The 17,049-nt window shown below is 48.9% G+C and overlaps 1 protein-coding gene across 13 annotated transcripts in view; it reads right to left on the reverse strand.

The window, feature by feature from the left end:
• The window catches only part of PLEKHA7 (pleckstrin homology domain containing A7), a 219,696-nt gene that overhangs the window by 25,451 nt on the left and 177,196 nt on the right, over nt 1-17,049 (reverse strand). For 9 of the 13 annotated variants that reach the window (XM_038569155.1, XM_038569165.1, XM_038569158.1 and 6 more), the window contains 7 exons: nt 15,316-15,838; nt 14,723-14,809; nt 14,014-14,133; nt 11,839-11,892; nt 4,887-4,967; nt 1,001-1,069; nt 722-802 (listed from right to left, as the gene is read on the reverse strand). In XM_038569155.1, the coding sequence (XP_038425083.1) occupies nt 722-802; nt 1,001-1,069; nt 4,887-4,967; nt 11,839-11,892; nt 14,014-14,133; nt 14,723-14,809; nt 15,316-15,838 (1,015 nt within the window). The remainder of the gene's footprint in view (nt 1-721; nt 803-1,000; nt 1,070-4,886; nt 4,968-11,838; nt 11,893-14,013; nt 14,134-14,722; nt 14,810-15,315; nt 15,839-17,049) is intronic. The other 4 variants (XM_038569162.1, XM_038569160.1, XM_038569159.1 and 1 more) reach the window with 3 other exon arrangements.

A 17,049-nucleotide genomic window follows, 5' to 3' on the forward strand; every position in this document is an offset into this window, starting at 1 on the left:
ACAAGACACCTAACAGCTCTGTGCCTCAGTTTCTTCATTTGTGAAGTGGGCATAAGGTCATCCACTCTTTATGGGATAAACTATGAGGATACATCAAAGAGTAGATGGAAAATTCTCTTAAGTTTTCTTGGTGAAAAGGGCATGTTATGAATCTTTACCATCACAAATATAGTGATTTACTGAAGTTCAAAAAGGAAAAAAAAAAAAAATCACACTAAGGATCTAAGAAACCAAACATTGGCAGCTCCTGGCCTATTCCTCCCCTCCCATCCAGGCTTGCTTCCTCCATAGCCCAGATCCTGGGAGGAAATGAGCTTTAGGAAATGACAGCCTCTGTCCTGTTAGCAACATGGCTACGTTCTCCAAGGCAGCCCTCCTCCATGCAGTTCAGGGGCTTGGGGTCACCATGTTTCAGCCAGCAGAGCCCTTCTCTCCCTGGCTGACTTCACGGGGGTCCCGAGGAGAGATAAGCCAGAGCACAATTCAGGTGGAGGAGGGGTAGGTGGCACTTGGAATAAGCAGAGCCGAAGTCTCCCCATAAGATTTCCTCCAGGTTTAGATACAAATGCCCCTGGAAGCGAACACATTGTTCTGAATAAACTAACACCTGTTCTGGATAAATGAATACCTGTGACATGAGAATTCAATCTATATTTGAGGAAAGACAGCATGACAAAACCCCCCTACACCCAGCCCAAGATTATGCAAAACCGGTGCATACTTTGTTCTCCTTGAGGGCTCGGATCTTGTCTTCCAAGTCCTGGAGGATCCGGTCTTGTTCACAGAAGATGCTCAGTTTGACCTGTGAGCAAGAACAGGTTGGAAAGAGCCTGGGGTGATGAGAAAAGGGCATGATCTTGAAGAGTGATCAGAAAGTCTTGGCTACAGAACCATGGAGCCCTGCTTGAAGCTGCCGGCCTCCAATCTAGGGGGAGGCAGGCAGCCGGGGGTGGTGGGGCGGGGCAGGGGGGGTGGTCAGCCTGTTGCCCTGCTCACTCACGTCAATGTCACTCTCCGCAATCTTCACTGGTTTCAGACTTCGATCCTTGACAAGGTCCCGGCCCGTCATCTGGGAGGCGAACAATTTAAATGAGATTAACCATGAGGTTCAAGGATTAGATCTTGAGAAGGAGAGTTAGCCCCACAATGGAAGAGTGTGAAGGTCTTGGTGGGTAGGGTCATGGCATGAAAGGAGCAAAAACTCAGGCGAAACCTGATTTTTATGCCTACTTCATTTTACGGAAAAACCAAGACCTTTTGGTGATCCAAGAAGCACTTGTAAATTTCTCAAATTTAAAGAAAAAGTAGACGTTCGAATTATAGTATCATTAACTATGGAAGCTTAAATTTTCCCCAAACAAGTTCAGTATGAATCCTGGAAGACTTAAAAGACATAGTTTTGCTACTGAACCTGGCGTCATATCCAAGTTACAGAAGTGACACCCAACCCAGGGCAGGCAGGTGGAGGAGGAGGAACCAGCGAGTCCCTGGGGCATCACCAAGCCTCAGTTAAAGGAAGCCTCTGAGGCTCTTACCTCCCCACAAGCAAGGTGAGCCTTTCTTACCCTACACCATTTGGGAAGAGAATCAGGTCAAGGGATGAAGGAACCTGGATAAATCCTGGTTGGGGTTTTCCATTGATCTCTGAATAACTGAGGCTAGGTCATATTTGTATAAGTCACAAGTTACTCAATCCTCTCAGGGAAGAAAATCTCTCAGGGAAGGAAGCCAAAAAGCAGTAGACAAAAATCACCCAAACTTATGGGTCAGCAGGCATTCACAACATTGTCCATCCTTCCCTTGATCACATGTGGGCACCAGGCTGGCATCTCCTACTGACCCCTACAAAGCTAAACCCAATCCTTTAGCCCATGTTTTCACTTCCCCTGATCTCCTTCTTGCCAAAAGCTGTGTGGGGCGGAGGTGGAGGGACTGTTCCAGAGATGCACCCCCACAGCCAAGCCATGGTTGGAGAGGGCCAGGTCGAGCATGTCCCATGCAGGGAAGGCCAACTTGCTAAGTTCCATTTTACAGATGTGACCAGGGAAACAGAGGGTGGAACCCATCATGACCGAGATATACCACGCAGAGGGTCCCAGTGTGGATGGACAGACAGCTGCTGGAAAGATAGCCCTCTCTTTCTCCCTACTCCATCTGAAAGCTCCAGTAAGTTTGTTTGAATAAGCAGCAGAAATATATTGGCAAACATTCCTCTCAGAACTCAAGCTACTCATGTGCCCAACTGTCCTGCTTTCCTCCTTCTCTATCATCAGCAGCAAACGTGAAGGTCAAGGTCAAGGAATGATGCCCTCTCCATGCCTTGGGCTGAGGATGGAGTCTAGCTGCAGACACACCCCCCCACCCATTCCCAAGCTCCACAGTAGAGGGCAGGGACCACCGTCTTCTTTATCTTGGTAAAGCCAGCCCTGAACATAAAGCCTGGCACAATGGAAGGCACTTAGCAAATGCTTATTGCACTGTAGGTAGGTCAAAGGGGAAGCACGTGTGGGTCAATGCTGTAGAATTCCTGGAAAAAAGTAGAACTCCAGCCAAATTCTGCTCTTCAGACTGGCAAATTACGTGTACATACAAATACACAGAGTCACAGAACACATGGACTACTGCCACAATCCACAGACAAACTGCTGGCTCCTGCAAGGACAGAGGAGTGGGAAAGGTGGGGAGGGGTGGAATTAATCCTGGTGAACCACCAACAGCTGGACCTCGCAGGCAGGACTTGGTCCTTTAAACTCAGGGGAACCCAGCAGGTAAAGGTAAGGAGGTCACTCTGTGTCACAGTCCTTTATCAGAGCAGAGGACAAGGAGCTTGTCTGCTCTCCAAGGGGCTGACCCTTGGCTCACTTCCTAAGAAGAAATCATTTTCAAATTGAGATATGCTGTGGGAATTTTTCCTCCTAGCAAAACTCTTTCCCTTATTTCACTGGAGCTTTTAATAGACGCTATCTTTTTGATACTGAAATAGCAAGGCAGAGAATCTAATTGAGCAATGCCTCATTTATCCAGCACCATCAGGAAAGGAATGACGTATTCCACACAAAAAGGGCATTTTGAGAAAGCTGAACCTTTGAAACTGTTTGATGGGAAGGTTTCTAAAAGTAAGTCCTACGCTGCTTTCATAGAACTGCAAATAAGTTCAACCTTTCAGGGATGAATCAGAGTCATTATAAACTGATATTCCATGTCAGTAATATGGAATTTCTTAGAAGTTAGTGTTTTAGGACTACTTGCCCTTTGATTAAATGCTCCTAAGTCTCTGTGCTTTCATTTTGACACATAATGTTTCTCCCTCAGAATATTAGTACACCTTCTTTTTCTAAGAGGTAACTCTCCCTTGTCTCATTTTACTTATTTGACACAGAGAGAGGGAGACAGTGAGTACACAAGCAGAGGGAACATTAGAGGGAGAATCAGGCTCCCCACTGATCAGGGAGCCCAATGTGAGGCTCAATCCCAGGACGCTGGGATCATGACCTGAGCCGAAGGCAGTTGCTCAACTAACTAAGCCACCCAGGGGCCGTCTCTCTTGTCCCCTTTTAATGGCTGCATTTAAGGTGCTGTGAGTTAGGAATTCAGATGGCTGAGTCTGTTAGGACTAGAGACTCCACAGAGGTGACACTTGCTGCTTTTCCCTAACTCCCTCCCTCCAACTGGGTCCCCTGCCCTTCAGGGAAGATCCTCCCACATCTTGTGTCTCCCAGTACACATCAGATGATACGCTGTCTCCTCCTCAGTCATCAGTAACTCTGATTAGGGGTGACTGTGGGGACTGTGACATATTTTCTCTGTATCCTTAAAGTCAGGGCCCAGCATACTGAGGATATTTGGGAAATGTTTGTTTAGTGAACCTGTGAATGTAACAAAATAGAGTGAGTTGGGCCTACTCCTATACAATAACAGGCACAGGCTTCAGAGCATGGGCTTCATGAAAGTGTTTACCCAGCTCAGAGGCCCCTTAAACTTCTGAATTTGCCTTTGCTCCAGAGAGTCAAGGCTACTACGAGTATCCACAAGTAGTTTATTACATCTAATTTTCCTTTTAAAACTTTGCTTTGTGATAGCAATGTTTAGATCCATTTAAAATGTCACTATGGGTCTCAGGTATCTCTGTCATCAAAACAAAACAAAAAAATGAAAGTCATTGGGCATCCTCCCATTTGAAAGAGTATGTGCCCCAGAAAGGAACTGAAGGTCACCCACGTATTTCACCTCCCCTCCACCACATCCCAACACACCTTCTCTCAGGACTCAGGATGACTGGACATAGCACTTGCTTCCTATCCTGCAGCCTCTCGGAAAGCTATAAAAGCTGGCCACATCTCAGGGGCTACTTCAGCATCAGTCAAAGGGGGTATCTGGGAGAGTCCATTTTGTTCCAGTCCCACCCTTGACTGTTTTCAAATGTCAACGTTCCACCCCAGAGAAAAGCCACCCTGATCCCAGGGCCATGGTGAAATCTCAGGGTACTCCAGCTGTTCCAAGGTGACCAGGAACTGCGTCCCTTCCCGGGGAACTCACGCTTGACTACACAGACCACACTGGTCACGGTCGACGTCAGTCCTCACCATGGAGGCAGATGAGAGAGAATGGGAACACAACACAAGCTGGTGGCAAGCCAGGCACGCCCTCCCCACCCCCGTGGCAGCACAAAAGATGGAGGCACAGAACACCGCAGATGAAAGGTTCAGCCTGGTGCACCGGCCAAAATGAGGAGGGGAGTTTCAACGGGAGAAAAAAATAAACCAAAATGACTTGCAGGAAGCCTGGGGGCAGTCAGGAGAGCCCCTGGGTAAGCAAGTGATGAGGTCGGCACTGAGCCAGAAGCAATGGAATGGCCCCGCTCGGAGACACAGATCAGATCATCTTACGCTTCTCCTGGGCCGACAGCCCCGTGCTGACTTCTTCAGCACTTTGTAAAGCACGTTGATCAAAGGTTCATTATTTTTTATCTGTTCCAAACAAAAAGCAAATATAACAAAACGTAACAGGTGAGACATCAAAAGACACTTGAAGGAGCCAGAATTTGGGGGAACTGGCCAGGGGAAACCTTAAGGAGGATGTGTGCTAGGCAATCAAATGATCACCTCTCAGTCTGGTTGTGCTGCTTCCCGGCTGCTGGCCTGTCCAGACTTCCATTCCCTCACCTATAAAATAGACGACAAGAAGCTCTGCCTGAAGGATCTTTGTGCAGGCTAGTTTATGTGAGAGGGCCATTATCAGTGCCTGCTTCCTTCTGGTTTCTTCTGCAGAAGGCAAGAGGGGACTTTGCTTCTTTCTTTGTCCTCTTTTACCCTACACTGTAAGACTCTGAATCACTAGGATGGTGCCATGCATCAGTCTAATCCCTGCCCCATGTTTTCCACCTTCAGTCCCCTAGACCCTAGCCTTCACAACTATGTTCATCTAAATAATGATATCTTACCAGTGATCCCAAATGCTTACAGCTCCTTTGAGGGAACACTGTCCCTACCGGCTAAAACAGTGGATCTCAATCCTGGCTGAACAATGGACTCACTTAGGTGGGGAAGGGGAAGGGGAAGGGGAAGGGAAGGAAGGGAAAGGAAAGGGAAAGGGAAAGGAAAGAAGGAAGGAAAGAAAGAAAGATAGATAGATAGATGATGCCTGAGTCCTACTCTAAGAGACTTGGATATAACCAGTTTGGGGTAGAGCCTGAGCATCCAGATCCTTAAAAGCACCCCTGGATGATACTGATGTGCAGCCAAGACTGGGAACCACTACTACTATAAAGAAGCGGTTCTCAAACTTCAGCATGCTTCAGAATCACCTGGAGGACTTGTTAATACAGCTAGTGAATATAGCTTGAAAATGTGAGTTTAAATTGTGAGGGCTCATTTATATGCAGATTTTTTACAATAAATGCAGTAGGTCTTATAAATTTTCTCATCTATGATTTTCTTATATTTTCTCTAGCTTACTTTATTATAAGAATACAGTATGTAATACATATAATATCTATACTATGTGTTGATTGATTTAGTTATCAGTAAAGCTTCCTGTCAACAATAGGCTACTAATAGTCAAGTTCTGGGGAGTCAAGTTATTTCTGGATTTACAACAATGCAAGAAGTTCGTGCCTCTAACCCATACACTGGTCAAGGGTCAACCGTATACAGATTTGCTGGGCAGATCTGGGGTGGGACCCAAGACATTGCATTTCTAACAAATTCCCAAGTATTGCTGATGCTGTTGATCTGGGATATTTTGAGAACCACTGCTTTGAAACAATGATTCTCAACCCTGGCCATACATTAGAAACACCTAGAGAGTTTGCCTTTTTTTTTTTTTTTTTTTAAGATTTGAGAGAGAGAGAGAGAAAGAATACACACACAAGTGGGGATGAGGGATAGACGGAGAGGGAAAGACTCTCAAGCAGACTCCATGCTGAGCATGCAAGCCAATGTAGGGATTGATCCCACAACCCATGAGATCATGACCTAAGCAAAATCAAGAGCCAGATGCTCAACTGACTGATCCACTCAGATGTCCCTGTTTGTTTTTAAAGAATAATACCTGACTATTACCAATTAGACCAGAGTCTCTAAGGGGTAGGATCAAAGCACTGATACTCATTTTAAAAGTTCCCCTGGTTGTCCTAGTTCATGACCAGGGTTAATAATCTCTGCTCCAGGGGCACCTGGGTGGCTCAGTGGTTGAGCATCTGCCTTTGGCTCAAGGCGTGATCCTGGGGTCCTGGGATCGAGTCCCCACATCAGGCTCCCTGCAGGGAGCCTGCTTCTCCCTCTGCCTCTGCCTCTCTCTGTGTCTCTCTCATGAATAAATAAATAAAATCTTAAAAAAAAACAATAATACTCCCTGCTCCAGAACAACAGATCTCAAACTTCTTTGTGCACAAGAATCATCCCAGAGCTTGATTTAAAAATAAAACAAACAAAAAACCCCTGCAGAATTCTGGGCAACATTCCCAGAGGTTCTAATTCAACAGAACCCCTGGGTTCTGTACTTCAAAAAAATATCAGCTCCCAAGTGATCTTGAAATAGGTGGTGTTCCAGACCACAACCTAAGAAACTTTGTTCTAAAGGCTAAGTTTGGAAACAGACCCTGAACAGAGTAGCCCTGATCTCAGGTTCAGTCAGGAAGAGGCCAAGCAACCAGAGTCACTGATGACACATCCCTCAGTCAGGAACAACAGCCTCTGTGGGGTTAACTGCAACCTCTTCTACCCCTAAAGGCACCACCTGAGCAGCAGCAGACACCCTCTCCTCCACCTCCCCTTCCCAGCTGTGCTTCACAGATGCATAAAAGCAATCTAGGCTGTCAACAACAGTGACCCCAACACCCGCTTCTTCAGACCTAGCCAGGGTATATCGTTCTGAAGAGCAGAACTATGACACCAGAAACACAATTCAGTGAATACAACTTTAGGGTGGGCAAAGTACATGGTATATGGAAGAAAGAAGGCAGGTGTAAAGTTAGACACTAGATTTATGTATTTTTTAAAGATTTTATTTATTTATTCATGAGAGACAGAGAGAGAGAGAGAGAGAGAGAGAGGCAGAGGGAGAAGCAGGCTCCATGCAGGGAGCCCGACATGGGACTCAATCCCGGGTCTCCAGGATCACAACCCGGGCTGAAAGCGGCACTAAACCACTGAGCCACCCGAGATGCCCTAGACACTGGGTTTAAATTCCAGACCTATTACAGTGGAAGTGACCTCTCTTGATATTTGGACTCTTAGGATGGTAGGGATAGTAATTCCTATTGCTTGAAGCTGCTGAGAAGATCAAGTGCAATAATGAACAACACATGCCCAAACATTGCCAGGCAGGAACAGATGCTTAATCAAGGTGGAGTCCTTTCCACCCTGGCACCACCAAGTAAATATTTTCCAAAAAGAGCATTAATATAGAGTGTCTTCTAAAAGAGTGGAATACGCCTTTAGGCACTTGGCAGCACAACACAAATACTCATTTTTGGGGAGAAAAAGCTTTACAACATGTGGGGAGGCAAACACCACCAACTGATTCTGGAAGCTGAGCATCAGCTGATTGGTGGTGGGGGGAGGGGGGCGGTTGGATCCTTAAATCTGTGGCCTTTGAAGCAGGGACATAGGGGAGCCTAGGCCAACCAAGTGGGGATAGGGAAGCTATTTTTCCCCCAGAAAAATCTTCCCTCTTTCCTCTCCACCTGTGCCCCACCTCGCCCCCAAGAACCCAGAGGAACTTTTCATGAGCAGCTGGTCATGGTGAGGCTATGTCACTGCTACTCCACACCGAGGCTGGGCTTCAAGGCCCATTCAACTGTATCCACAGAGGCCCTCATCTCAGGGACCCCAACTGAGCTCAGCATCAGCTTATTTTGTTGAGCATGTTGCAATCTCAAGAGCCAATGGGCCTCAGGGTTTTCCTGATATAGTCACACACACACCCCTTGCCCCACAGTGTCATCTAGCTTCACTTGCACCCTGAGATGGGGGGTACCGCACAACCTGAGCAAGTCCTTTTAGAAACCCCTCTACTTGTAGCTGCTACCCATTGTTTTACATTGCAGTATAGCTGACGCATGCTATGCATTTGTCTTCATTCCCCCTTGCAGCCACAGAAGACACATGGCAACATTTCAGAACTTTGCAGACTGTCTATATGTCTCTTGAATTACCCAGAGCTGTCTCCACCACTCTGCAGTGCAGCTGTGCTAACTGCTGCTGAGTTTTCTTGTTTCTGCCCAGCATGCTTTCCCATCAGGGAACCCCTCCCTCACTCCACAGGGAGTCTGGGTTTGCAAGTGGCCACCCATGGTGATGCTAGGCTGAGCTGGAAGGGAACCTGGGTGTGCAGGTGGCCACCTTCTCTGCCATGTGGAGGCAGTCCACACACCAGGGAAACTAGAACAGTGATGAAATGGCCTGAGCCCCTGAGATGTAGCCCTTAGCTAAAAGAAGCAGTATATTCCCTCTTTGGCTTCTTAACAGGTTGATTTGGGTTTCAGATACCTGCAAACAAAAGCATCCTGCCTAATACATCCTCAGCCATGGTTCTATAGGCCCACAACACCTCTGCTTTGCTTCCAGGCCTTTCCTCATCTGGGTCCTAAAGTGAGACACCATCTGGGAACCCTATACCCCAGCTGGGCTTGAGCAGAGCAGAGCAGAGCAGGTTCACTGCCTCCCTGATGTGGGCACCCTGTACCTTGGAGAGAGGCCAAGGCGGTGCCAATCTTTCTGTCAGCCACACCAGACAGACAACTCACACACAGCACAAACCCCAGCATCTCCCCGCTACTAGTGTAGTTCATTTGGGGGAAAAGTTCTCTGAGAGGAGCTTAGCAACTGGAATAACAAAGACTGGGGAAACTCTGGTATCACCACATCTGTTTTCTATATGAGTGACAACTTCCAGAAAGTCACCAGTTAATGCTCTGGGTGCAGACAGCTCCTAGCTAGTGAAACACCCCAAGGATGCACCTTGCCTCTATCACATTAAACACACTTCCTGGGATAACGGCTCCAGTTCAGCTCCACCAAAAACTGAAATGCCTTTGGGTCTACAGTAGCAGAAACACCATTTTAAGAAAGGCTGGGAGGCAAGGTGACTCAAGAACACGTTTCAGAGTCAGAGATATACCTAAATATTAATTCCCCAGTAACCACATACGTGGCCTTGGGAAAGCCTTTTACTTCTCTGAACCTTAGTCAGTGGGAAAAAAAAAAAAAAAAAAAAGATACCAGCACTTTCCTTTCAGGGCTACTGTGAAGTTAGATAATTTAGCAAAACACAGTAACCATCACACATTATACCCTCCATTGCTATTAAGCTCCTATCGGGAGTCAGGACATCCAAGGACTCCTGGCTCTGCTATCCTATGCCTCAGTTTCTCTCTTCAAATCCCTTTTAACTCAATTTCTATGATCTTGAAATAAAACGGACCTGAACAGAATCTTCCCTCCAGGACCAGCTGTGAGTGTCTGCTATCCTACAAAAATAAGAATCAGAAGACAGAGGTTTCCTAGTACTCCAGCTCAGGCTCTTTAAGGTCTCTCTTGTATCATGCACCAAGCGCTCTGAGGACTGTTTCAAGGTACACCCATGCTGATGGGGAGCCAAACAAACCTCTCTTACCAGCCTAGGTACATTGTGAATGTTCCATAAATACTTCTGGTTGACTGCACGGCCCTGAAGGGGGGTGAGAAGAATAAAGAGGTGGCATAGTGACTGGCTACTGGGGAGGCTAGGGGATGGAGATGAGGTGGTAACATAGGGCAGGTGAAGGTGGGTGGATCTCTCTCTACGTCAGTTGAGGGGTGGGATGGTGGAAGGACCCTGCCCAGAATCAGGGCACAGCGGGATAGGCTGGGCTGCACATTTTGCATCCTGAGGCAGTGCTACCATACTTACAATACTCACTCATGTTCTGTGTGATCTGATTGCCACATAAGCTAGGAAATGTCCTGGTTTTAAGAGAACCATCCTTGTTTTGCTCATGTCAGAAAGTCAAGTCTGACTTTTGTTCACTGTACTCCTCCTTCCTAAAGAAGTTTCTGTGGGGTCCACCTCCTCCAGCCCTAGCCACACCAACCTCACCTCTCACTGTTCTCTTCCCTTTAATTTCAACCAACTCAGACCCTCTGTCTCTTCAAGGCTCCACATACATGCCACTTCCTCCAGAAGGCTTCCCAGCATTACAGCCCATGGTGATCTTCACTATCTCCACTCTGAGCACTAAGCCACACAGATCTTTGTAAGCTCATTGCAAACAAGTCTATGTTATCTTGGGAGATTTTCTTTTTCTAATCCAGGATATTTGGGAGTTTCTCAGGGCCAGAGAATCTCAATTTTCTCTTCCATGTCCCTTAGGCTTCTCCAGAGTTGGTTACACAGCAAGTGCTCATCAGATACGGAAGTTAACTAGTTGGCTCCTAATCAAAGGCTCTGATCTTGTCTCAGTGTGCGGAGGGCCCCCATCTGCTGCTGCAGGGCCTAATGTTAACCCTCTTGCTTCTACAAGGCTGGATGACAATCCTCATGTTAAAAATACCTCAAGCCAGGTACACAGGGGTACTGAGGGAGGCGTGTCCCGTGGCAATCGCCTGGGTGTCCTCCCACAGGCCCTCCCACTCTTCCACATCCACAGTTAATTAAAGGTCACATTCCTTCAGTCTATTTCATGGTTTAGGCATCAGAAGTGTTTTTCACAGTGGGAGCTTTCAGAGAGCTGTGGTAAGGAAACAATAGCAGTTCTTTCACACAGAATGCCTCTCACACTTCTCCACCAGCTTTCTCAACTCTCTGTGCTCTGAAGGCTGATTTCAAGCCTGAAGCTTTATCACCTACAGAGAGGAGCCCAATGCTCACCTCCTAAATGCAGATGGGAGACAATCTATATGGGAGACTCCCATATGGGAGACCATGGTGGGCCTATAGAATTCCAGTTGGAACCTGCTTCTCCAGCACAAAACCAAAAATCCACCAAAATACTCGTAGCTGGAAACGTACATCAGTAGCACCCTATGAGCCAAACCTAACCCCACCATCAGCTCTGAGGAAGGAACTAGTTACTATTTGGAAGAGCCTTTGGGTCCCAACCAAGAACAGGAAGAGATGAGGATCCCATGCCTTCATTCCATAAGCCAGAAATCTTACAGCAGAACTCACAAGGAACTGAGCCCTGAGTTAGAGGCAGTAAGAGACAAATCTCTTCTGATATAGACAGGACATGTCTTCATTTGGGATCCAGATTTGGTAAGACCTGTGCAGCCTTTGGCTTTGGGCTTAGCTCCAATGAGGCCGACATGTTCAGAAAGATGTGTGTCCAAGGGAGGCAAGACCCCTGACATCCCTCACCTTTAGGTCCAGGTACTCCAGGTCTTTCTTCAGCTGGAGGTAGGTATCATCAGCCTTCAAATGAAGCACAGAGAGAAAAAAGCCAGTTATGAACACCAAGGGTTTCCAAAATTTGGGGCTCCGTGTGTGAATCAACAACATTGCACAGCTTTGGGCTCAAGGAACCACAGCAGGCTAACACATCTGGGGCCACAGAGGAAGCGCCAATGTGTCAGTGTAGCTTAGAGCCTTCTTTCTGCATGGCGGATCTTGCAGGTCACTGTGGGGAAAGCCAGCTAGTCCCCAGTTGGCTGCGGGGGACAGTTTGGTGGGGAGGAGGGAGACAGCACACATACCACCACAGGGCTAGGGCAGCAGCGCAGATGAACTGAGGCCAGTGGTGAGCTCCTGAGACAGAACTAGAGGGGTCTGGCTGGAAGAGGGCACACAACACCTGCGCTAGGCATCTGTCAATCACCAATGCTCCGATCCTTGTTGTCAAACCTTTGCACTGGCCCACTTCGTATGCATGAAGCAAAATGACCCTCTGATTAGTGTGGCTAAATGCCTTGAAGGGGCAGGGAGATGACATGGGGACCCAGGTAGGTCCTGACACAACCTTTGGTTCTAGGATGCTCAGCACCAGCAGTTACTGGAAGTTTCAGCTCCCTTCGCTCAGCATGAAGCCATGTCAGGAGCTGGCTGAGGTCGTTTCAATGTCGGACCTGTCTGCCTACACGGTCTCTGACAGTCTGCTGAGTCCTTCAGTGTAATTACCAGAAACAGTAGAGAATAAGCAAATGACTCTTTCATTTTCTAGGACCTGTGTTTCCCATGTAACAGTCCACATAAGCTAACTATTAGGCAGAGGGGTGGCAAAAGCTTAAGAAAAATGCCCCAGGGACCACTTTCCCAACAAGCTAAGAGGTCTCCCAGCAAACCAAGGCAAGCCAGAGCTGGGGGAGAGGGCCCTGTTTACATATCTGATATAAAACAAGTAAACAATGTGAGATGTTCAGCCTGCTTTTAAGCATGAGAAGACCTGAAGGACCACTGACAGGGACACTGGTGACTTCCAAGATGCTATTTCTATCCCTAAAGTGTCCCCTTATCCATCGCTACTTCCCTAATCAGCCCGGTCCCTATATACTTTCAATGGCAGTAAGGAGGAATAAGCAGAGGAATATTATTAAAAATCACCCAGGGCAGCCCAGCAGGCTCAGCGGTTTAGTGCCACCTTCAGCCCAGGGCTTGATCCTGAAGACCAGGGATCGAGTCCCACATTGTGCTCCCTGCATGGAGCCTGCTTCTGCCTCTGCCTGTATCTCTGCCTCTCTCTCTCTCTCTCTCTCTCTCTCTCTCTCTCTCTGTGTTTCTCATGAATAAATAAAATCTTTAAAAAAAATCACCCAAATTCACAGCTTAGGGGTTTTGCTGTGTTCACTTACATTCATTTTTCCAACTATATTTCCTGAGTCTCTCAGGTCTCATTAGAACAGGACTATCAAGGGAGGTGACACTCCTGTCATCCTCCTTCTTCTGTCCTCTGCCGACCTTTGCAGGTTTTGCCTGCAAACCTCCATGTCCCATTCATTAGGTTTATAAACTATGCCAGAAAGGACCTGAATTTTGGCTCCAGCCCGCATGCCACTGGCTGAGGGATCCCAGGTAAGTCACTTCCCCTTCTGGATCCAGTGCCTTGGGTGTGGTAGTAACTTCTGTTCTGCCTAACCTCTCCCAGGTACAGTGAGGTTCACTAGGATAAGGGATGTGAGGATGCTTTGTCAATCCCAGGGCACCCTCCAGATGAGAGAGGGCACCCTGCCTTTTTCCTCCAGGTTGACACCAATGAAACACACCTTTCAGCATCCCAAGGAGTAGCCACGGTGGCAACAAGGATGACAGCCAGCACAGCCCTTCAGACATGACCACACGCCAGCCTGGCAGTCACGACTCACAGCTGGAGAAGCCACAGTTCAGGTCCCTCACACCACATGCAGTCTCCTCCCCAGGAGCAGAGGCGGGGGCCCCACACCACTGCGCAGTGTCTGGCGACAGCAACCAGAAGCAAACAGGCAGGGAGCGAGCCAGACAGCAAATACGGACTAGAGCGTGGGCACAGGAAAACACGGGCCAGCACGTCACTCCATTGCCCCCAGGGTGGCCCCGGCCCTGAGCGAGCCCACCAGCGCTGACCTGGCAGGCGGGAAAGGTCAGCTGGTGCTGCAGTAACTGGCCGACGGCGAGATTTCGCACACTGGCCAACCTGGCCTGGTGCCGCCGTAACCGGGCGAGAAGCAGTGAGAGCTCCTCCAGCTGCAGGTGTGTAGACACATCACGAGGAAATTAGCCACCACAGGAGCACGACGCTATAATTACTCTTCACCCCGGGGCCGGGACAGCACTGACGTGACACCATTAAGTAATTATTGCATTAATTGTGTCATCAGAACAAATAAAGGCGCTGGCAGAAAAGGGGCTGCAGGAAACACTTTGTTTCAGGAAACGGCAACCACCAGTGCAGCCTCACCCCGACTTGAGCTTTGAAGACGAAGTGAACTAACCAACGCAAGGACAAGAGGAGAAGAGCGAGCAGCAGAAAGGCAGGTGGCTGGGGAAAGGCTTTGGGCAAAATGTTGCCTGAGAAGAAAAGCCTGCATTCTCCTTAACCTCCCCCAAGCTCCCCCTCTGATCTGGGGGGAACCCCATGTCAGCTGGAGGACACAGAGCAAGTCCCTGGGCTTCTCTGAGCCTTAGCTTCTGCTAAAGCTTGTCTAAAGTGGGGGTTGACAGCTGCCCTGCAGATTGCACGGGGCTGGCTGGGGGTGGGGGGAAACCAGCTAAGACGGCACTTTGCAGGAGGTGCCGCATTCATGGGGGGTGGGGCGGAGGAGGGGCGGCTTACCGATTTTCCGTGTAGACTCGGGGCGCTGACCGTGTGGGTCATGTAGCCCATGGAGGGCATGGAGCGTCGGTCCACGTGAGAGGAGTTCTGTAAGTGGGGAGACAGGAAGTCACCCTGCAGCCGAGAACCTCTGCCCCTCTCTGCCGGGGCCTCCTGCCACAAGGCACTACCCCTCTTCATCTGGGAAATGGGGCTCCAGGTCTTTCTTACCAGGTTATAACAACGGTAAACTGGCAAAGCCCGTTGGAGAGGGAAAGCTGAGGTTGGGTTATTATAAGTTATTGAAACGATTGACCACAGATACTTTTTCCTGCCTTCCAGTCTGCGAGGAAGCAGACTTCTAGTTGTATGATCCTTCATCTCTTAATACCTCAGTCCTCATCTGTGAAATGGGCATGATAATAGCACCTACCTCATAGGGCTGTTGTAAGCATTAAAGAAAAGCCTTTAGCATAGCACCTGGCACCTAAGAGTACCGCGTAGGTGTCACCTATCATTATTTCCAAACTGCTCAAATTTGTATTCAAACCATGTGAGGGTCCTGGTGCCCGAATGCTGAACCCCAGCTGCCTGGCAACCCTCCAGGGTCTTACCTTGGTGGCATGGCCCCGTGCCTTCCTGGGAGAACTCCCCAGGGAGATGTCCACGCTCCTCCGCTGGTCCGGTGGCTTCACGGTGACCCTCTCCGCTGGCGTGTGTGGCCGCCGGGGTGGGAAGACCCTCGGGGGGCCTGGAGGAGGGATGTCTGAGGGAGATGGAGGCACAGAGATGGAGCGGGGCACCTCTAGCATGCTCCTGCTCCGGCCCTGGTCAGTGAACTCTGGGGAGCCAGCACAGATGGGTGCCGTGGGGCTGCCGTGCCGGAACTGCTGGCGCTGCTGCCATTCGTAGAGCTGCCACACGGTGCCGTTCCGGTGTGCCCGGCGCTCCTCGCTCGACATCTTCAGGTGACTGGCTCGGTCCTGCGCATACTTGTAGTCACTTGGCAGGTTGCGGGGAGGGGGCGAGGAGCCCCCTGAGGGATGTCGGGTGCTCCTAGGAAGAGTCTGGTAGTTTTCTGGGAATGATAGTGACTGGCTAGGACCCTGGCGAGGAAGGGTCTGGTCCAGGGGCAGGCTGAGGACAAAGGAGAAAGATGGGTAAGACAACCAGCATGGGATCTGCCGGTTTTTTGGAAACATAGCTAAGTAAATCCACAATGTCAGGTACATGAGACAGCTCTGTAAGAACCCCAGAGAACAATCAAAGCAGATGCCCAGGACCTCGGTCACTCCCTTCCCTATGCAGAGGACTCCACAACCATTGTTCTCTAGCAATCTTTGGGGTATCAACCTCCCTACCAGGCAGGCTGGCTGCCCCACATCCATCACTTCAAGTGAAAGGTGAGGAAACCTGCCTTCTCCTCTCCCTCTCCTTCAGTCAGCTCTTCCAAAAAGGTGTGCCTATTTCTAGGAAATGCCTCATAATGCCCCAGGTCACCAAGACTTGCCCTCTGCCGGTAGCCTCAATACCAAATTCTGGAGGTTCTTAAAGGAAGTGGCTGGCACCAGCTCTTTTCTTTTTCTACTACTCTAGTCCAGATACTGATTAATCATCTCTCCCTACACCACTCTGAGCCCTTCCTAACCAGTGTTCACCCTGTACACAGTCAACTACAGTCAACTACTTGGATCCAATCACTCCCTTGCTCCAAAAATTTCAGTGACTCCCCACTGCTTAGGAAATAAAATTGAACCCCTTTAGCCTGGTACTTACCCCTCTCTAGCACCTGATCCCAACCCACTTTGCAGTCCTGCTGTTTTCTCCCTGCTTCTCCAACCAGGGCCAAGGACTGGGCTGGGGCAAGCTAGGCAACTAGGCAACCCCTGTCCTTGCTGGACTCTAAGAATGAGAGCCTCACCCTAGACTCCTACAAAGCTTGGCAACTTCTCAAAGTGGAGAAACGCAGACAGCTTGACCGGGGTTTGAATGCTAGCTCTACCACCACGGGCTATGTGACCCAAGGCAGCTGATTGGACTGCTCTGAGCTTCAGCTTCCTCCCCTGTAACAGGAGGACAGGATTATCTCCCTCATCAGGCTGTTCTGAAGAGTAAATGAGACAAGTAAGAAAACGCAGGCTCTATGCCTGATTCACAGCATCTACTTCTCAATGGGTTCTTCCTTTCCACCTCTTCCTATCCTCATAATATTGTTCTTCATTCCCCTACCTGTAAGGGCTCCCCTTGTCCTATTCACCCAAATCTCACTCATCTTCCATGACACCGTCTCAGGCCCCTTCCACAGAAGTCTTCTGCAGCCCTCAGGACTCCCACTCTGCTCTGACCTA

The sequence above is a fragment of the Canis lupus genome, chromosome 21, assembly GCF_011100685.1.
Source record: "Canis lupus familiaris isolate Mischka breed German Shepherd chromosome 21, alternate assembly UU_Cfam_GSD_1.0, whole genome shotgun sequence".
NCBI lineage: Eukaryota > Metazoa > Chordata > Mammalia > Carnivora > Canidae > Canis > Canis lupus.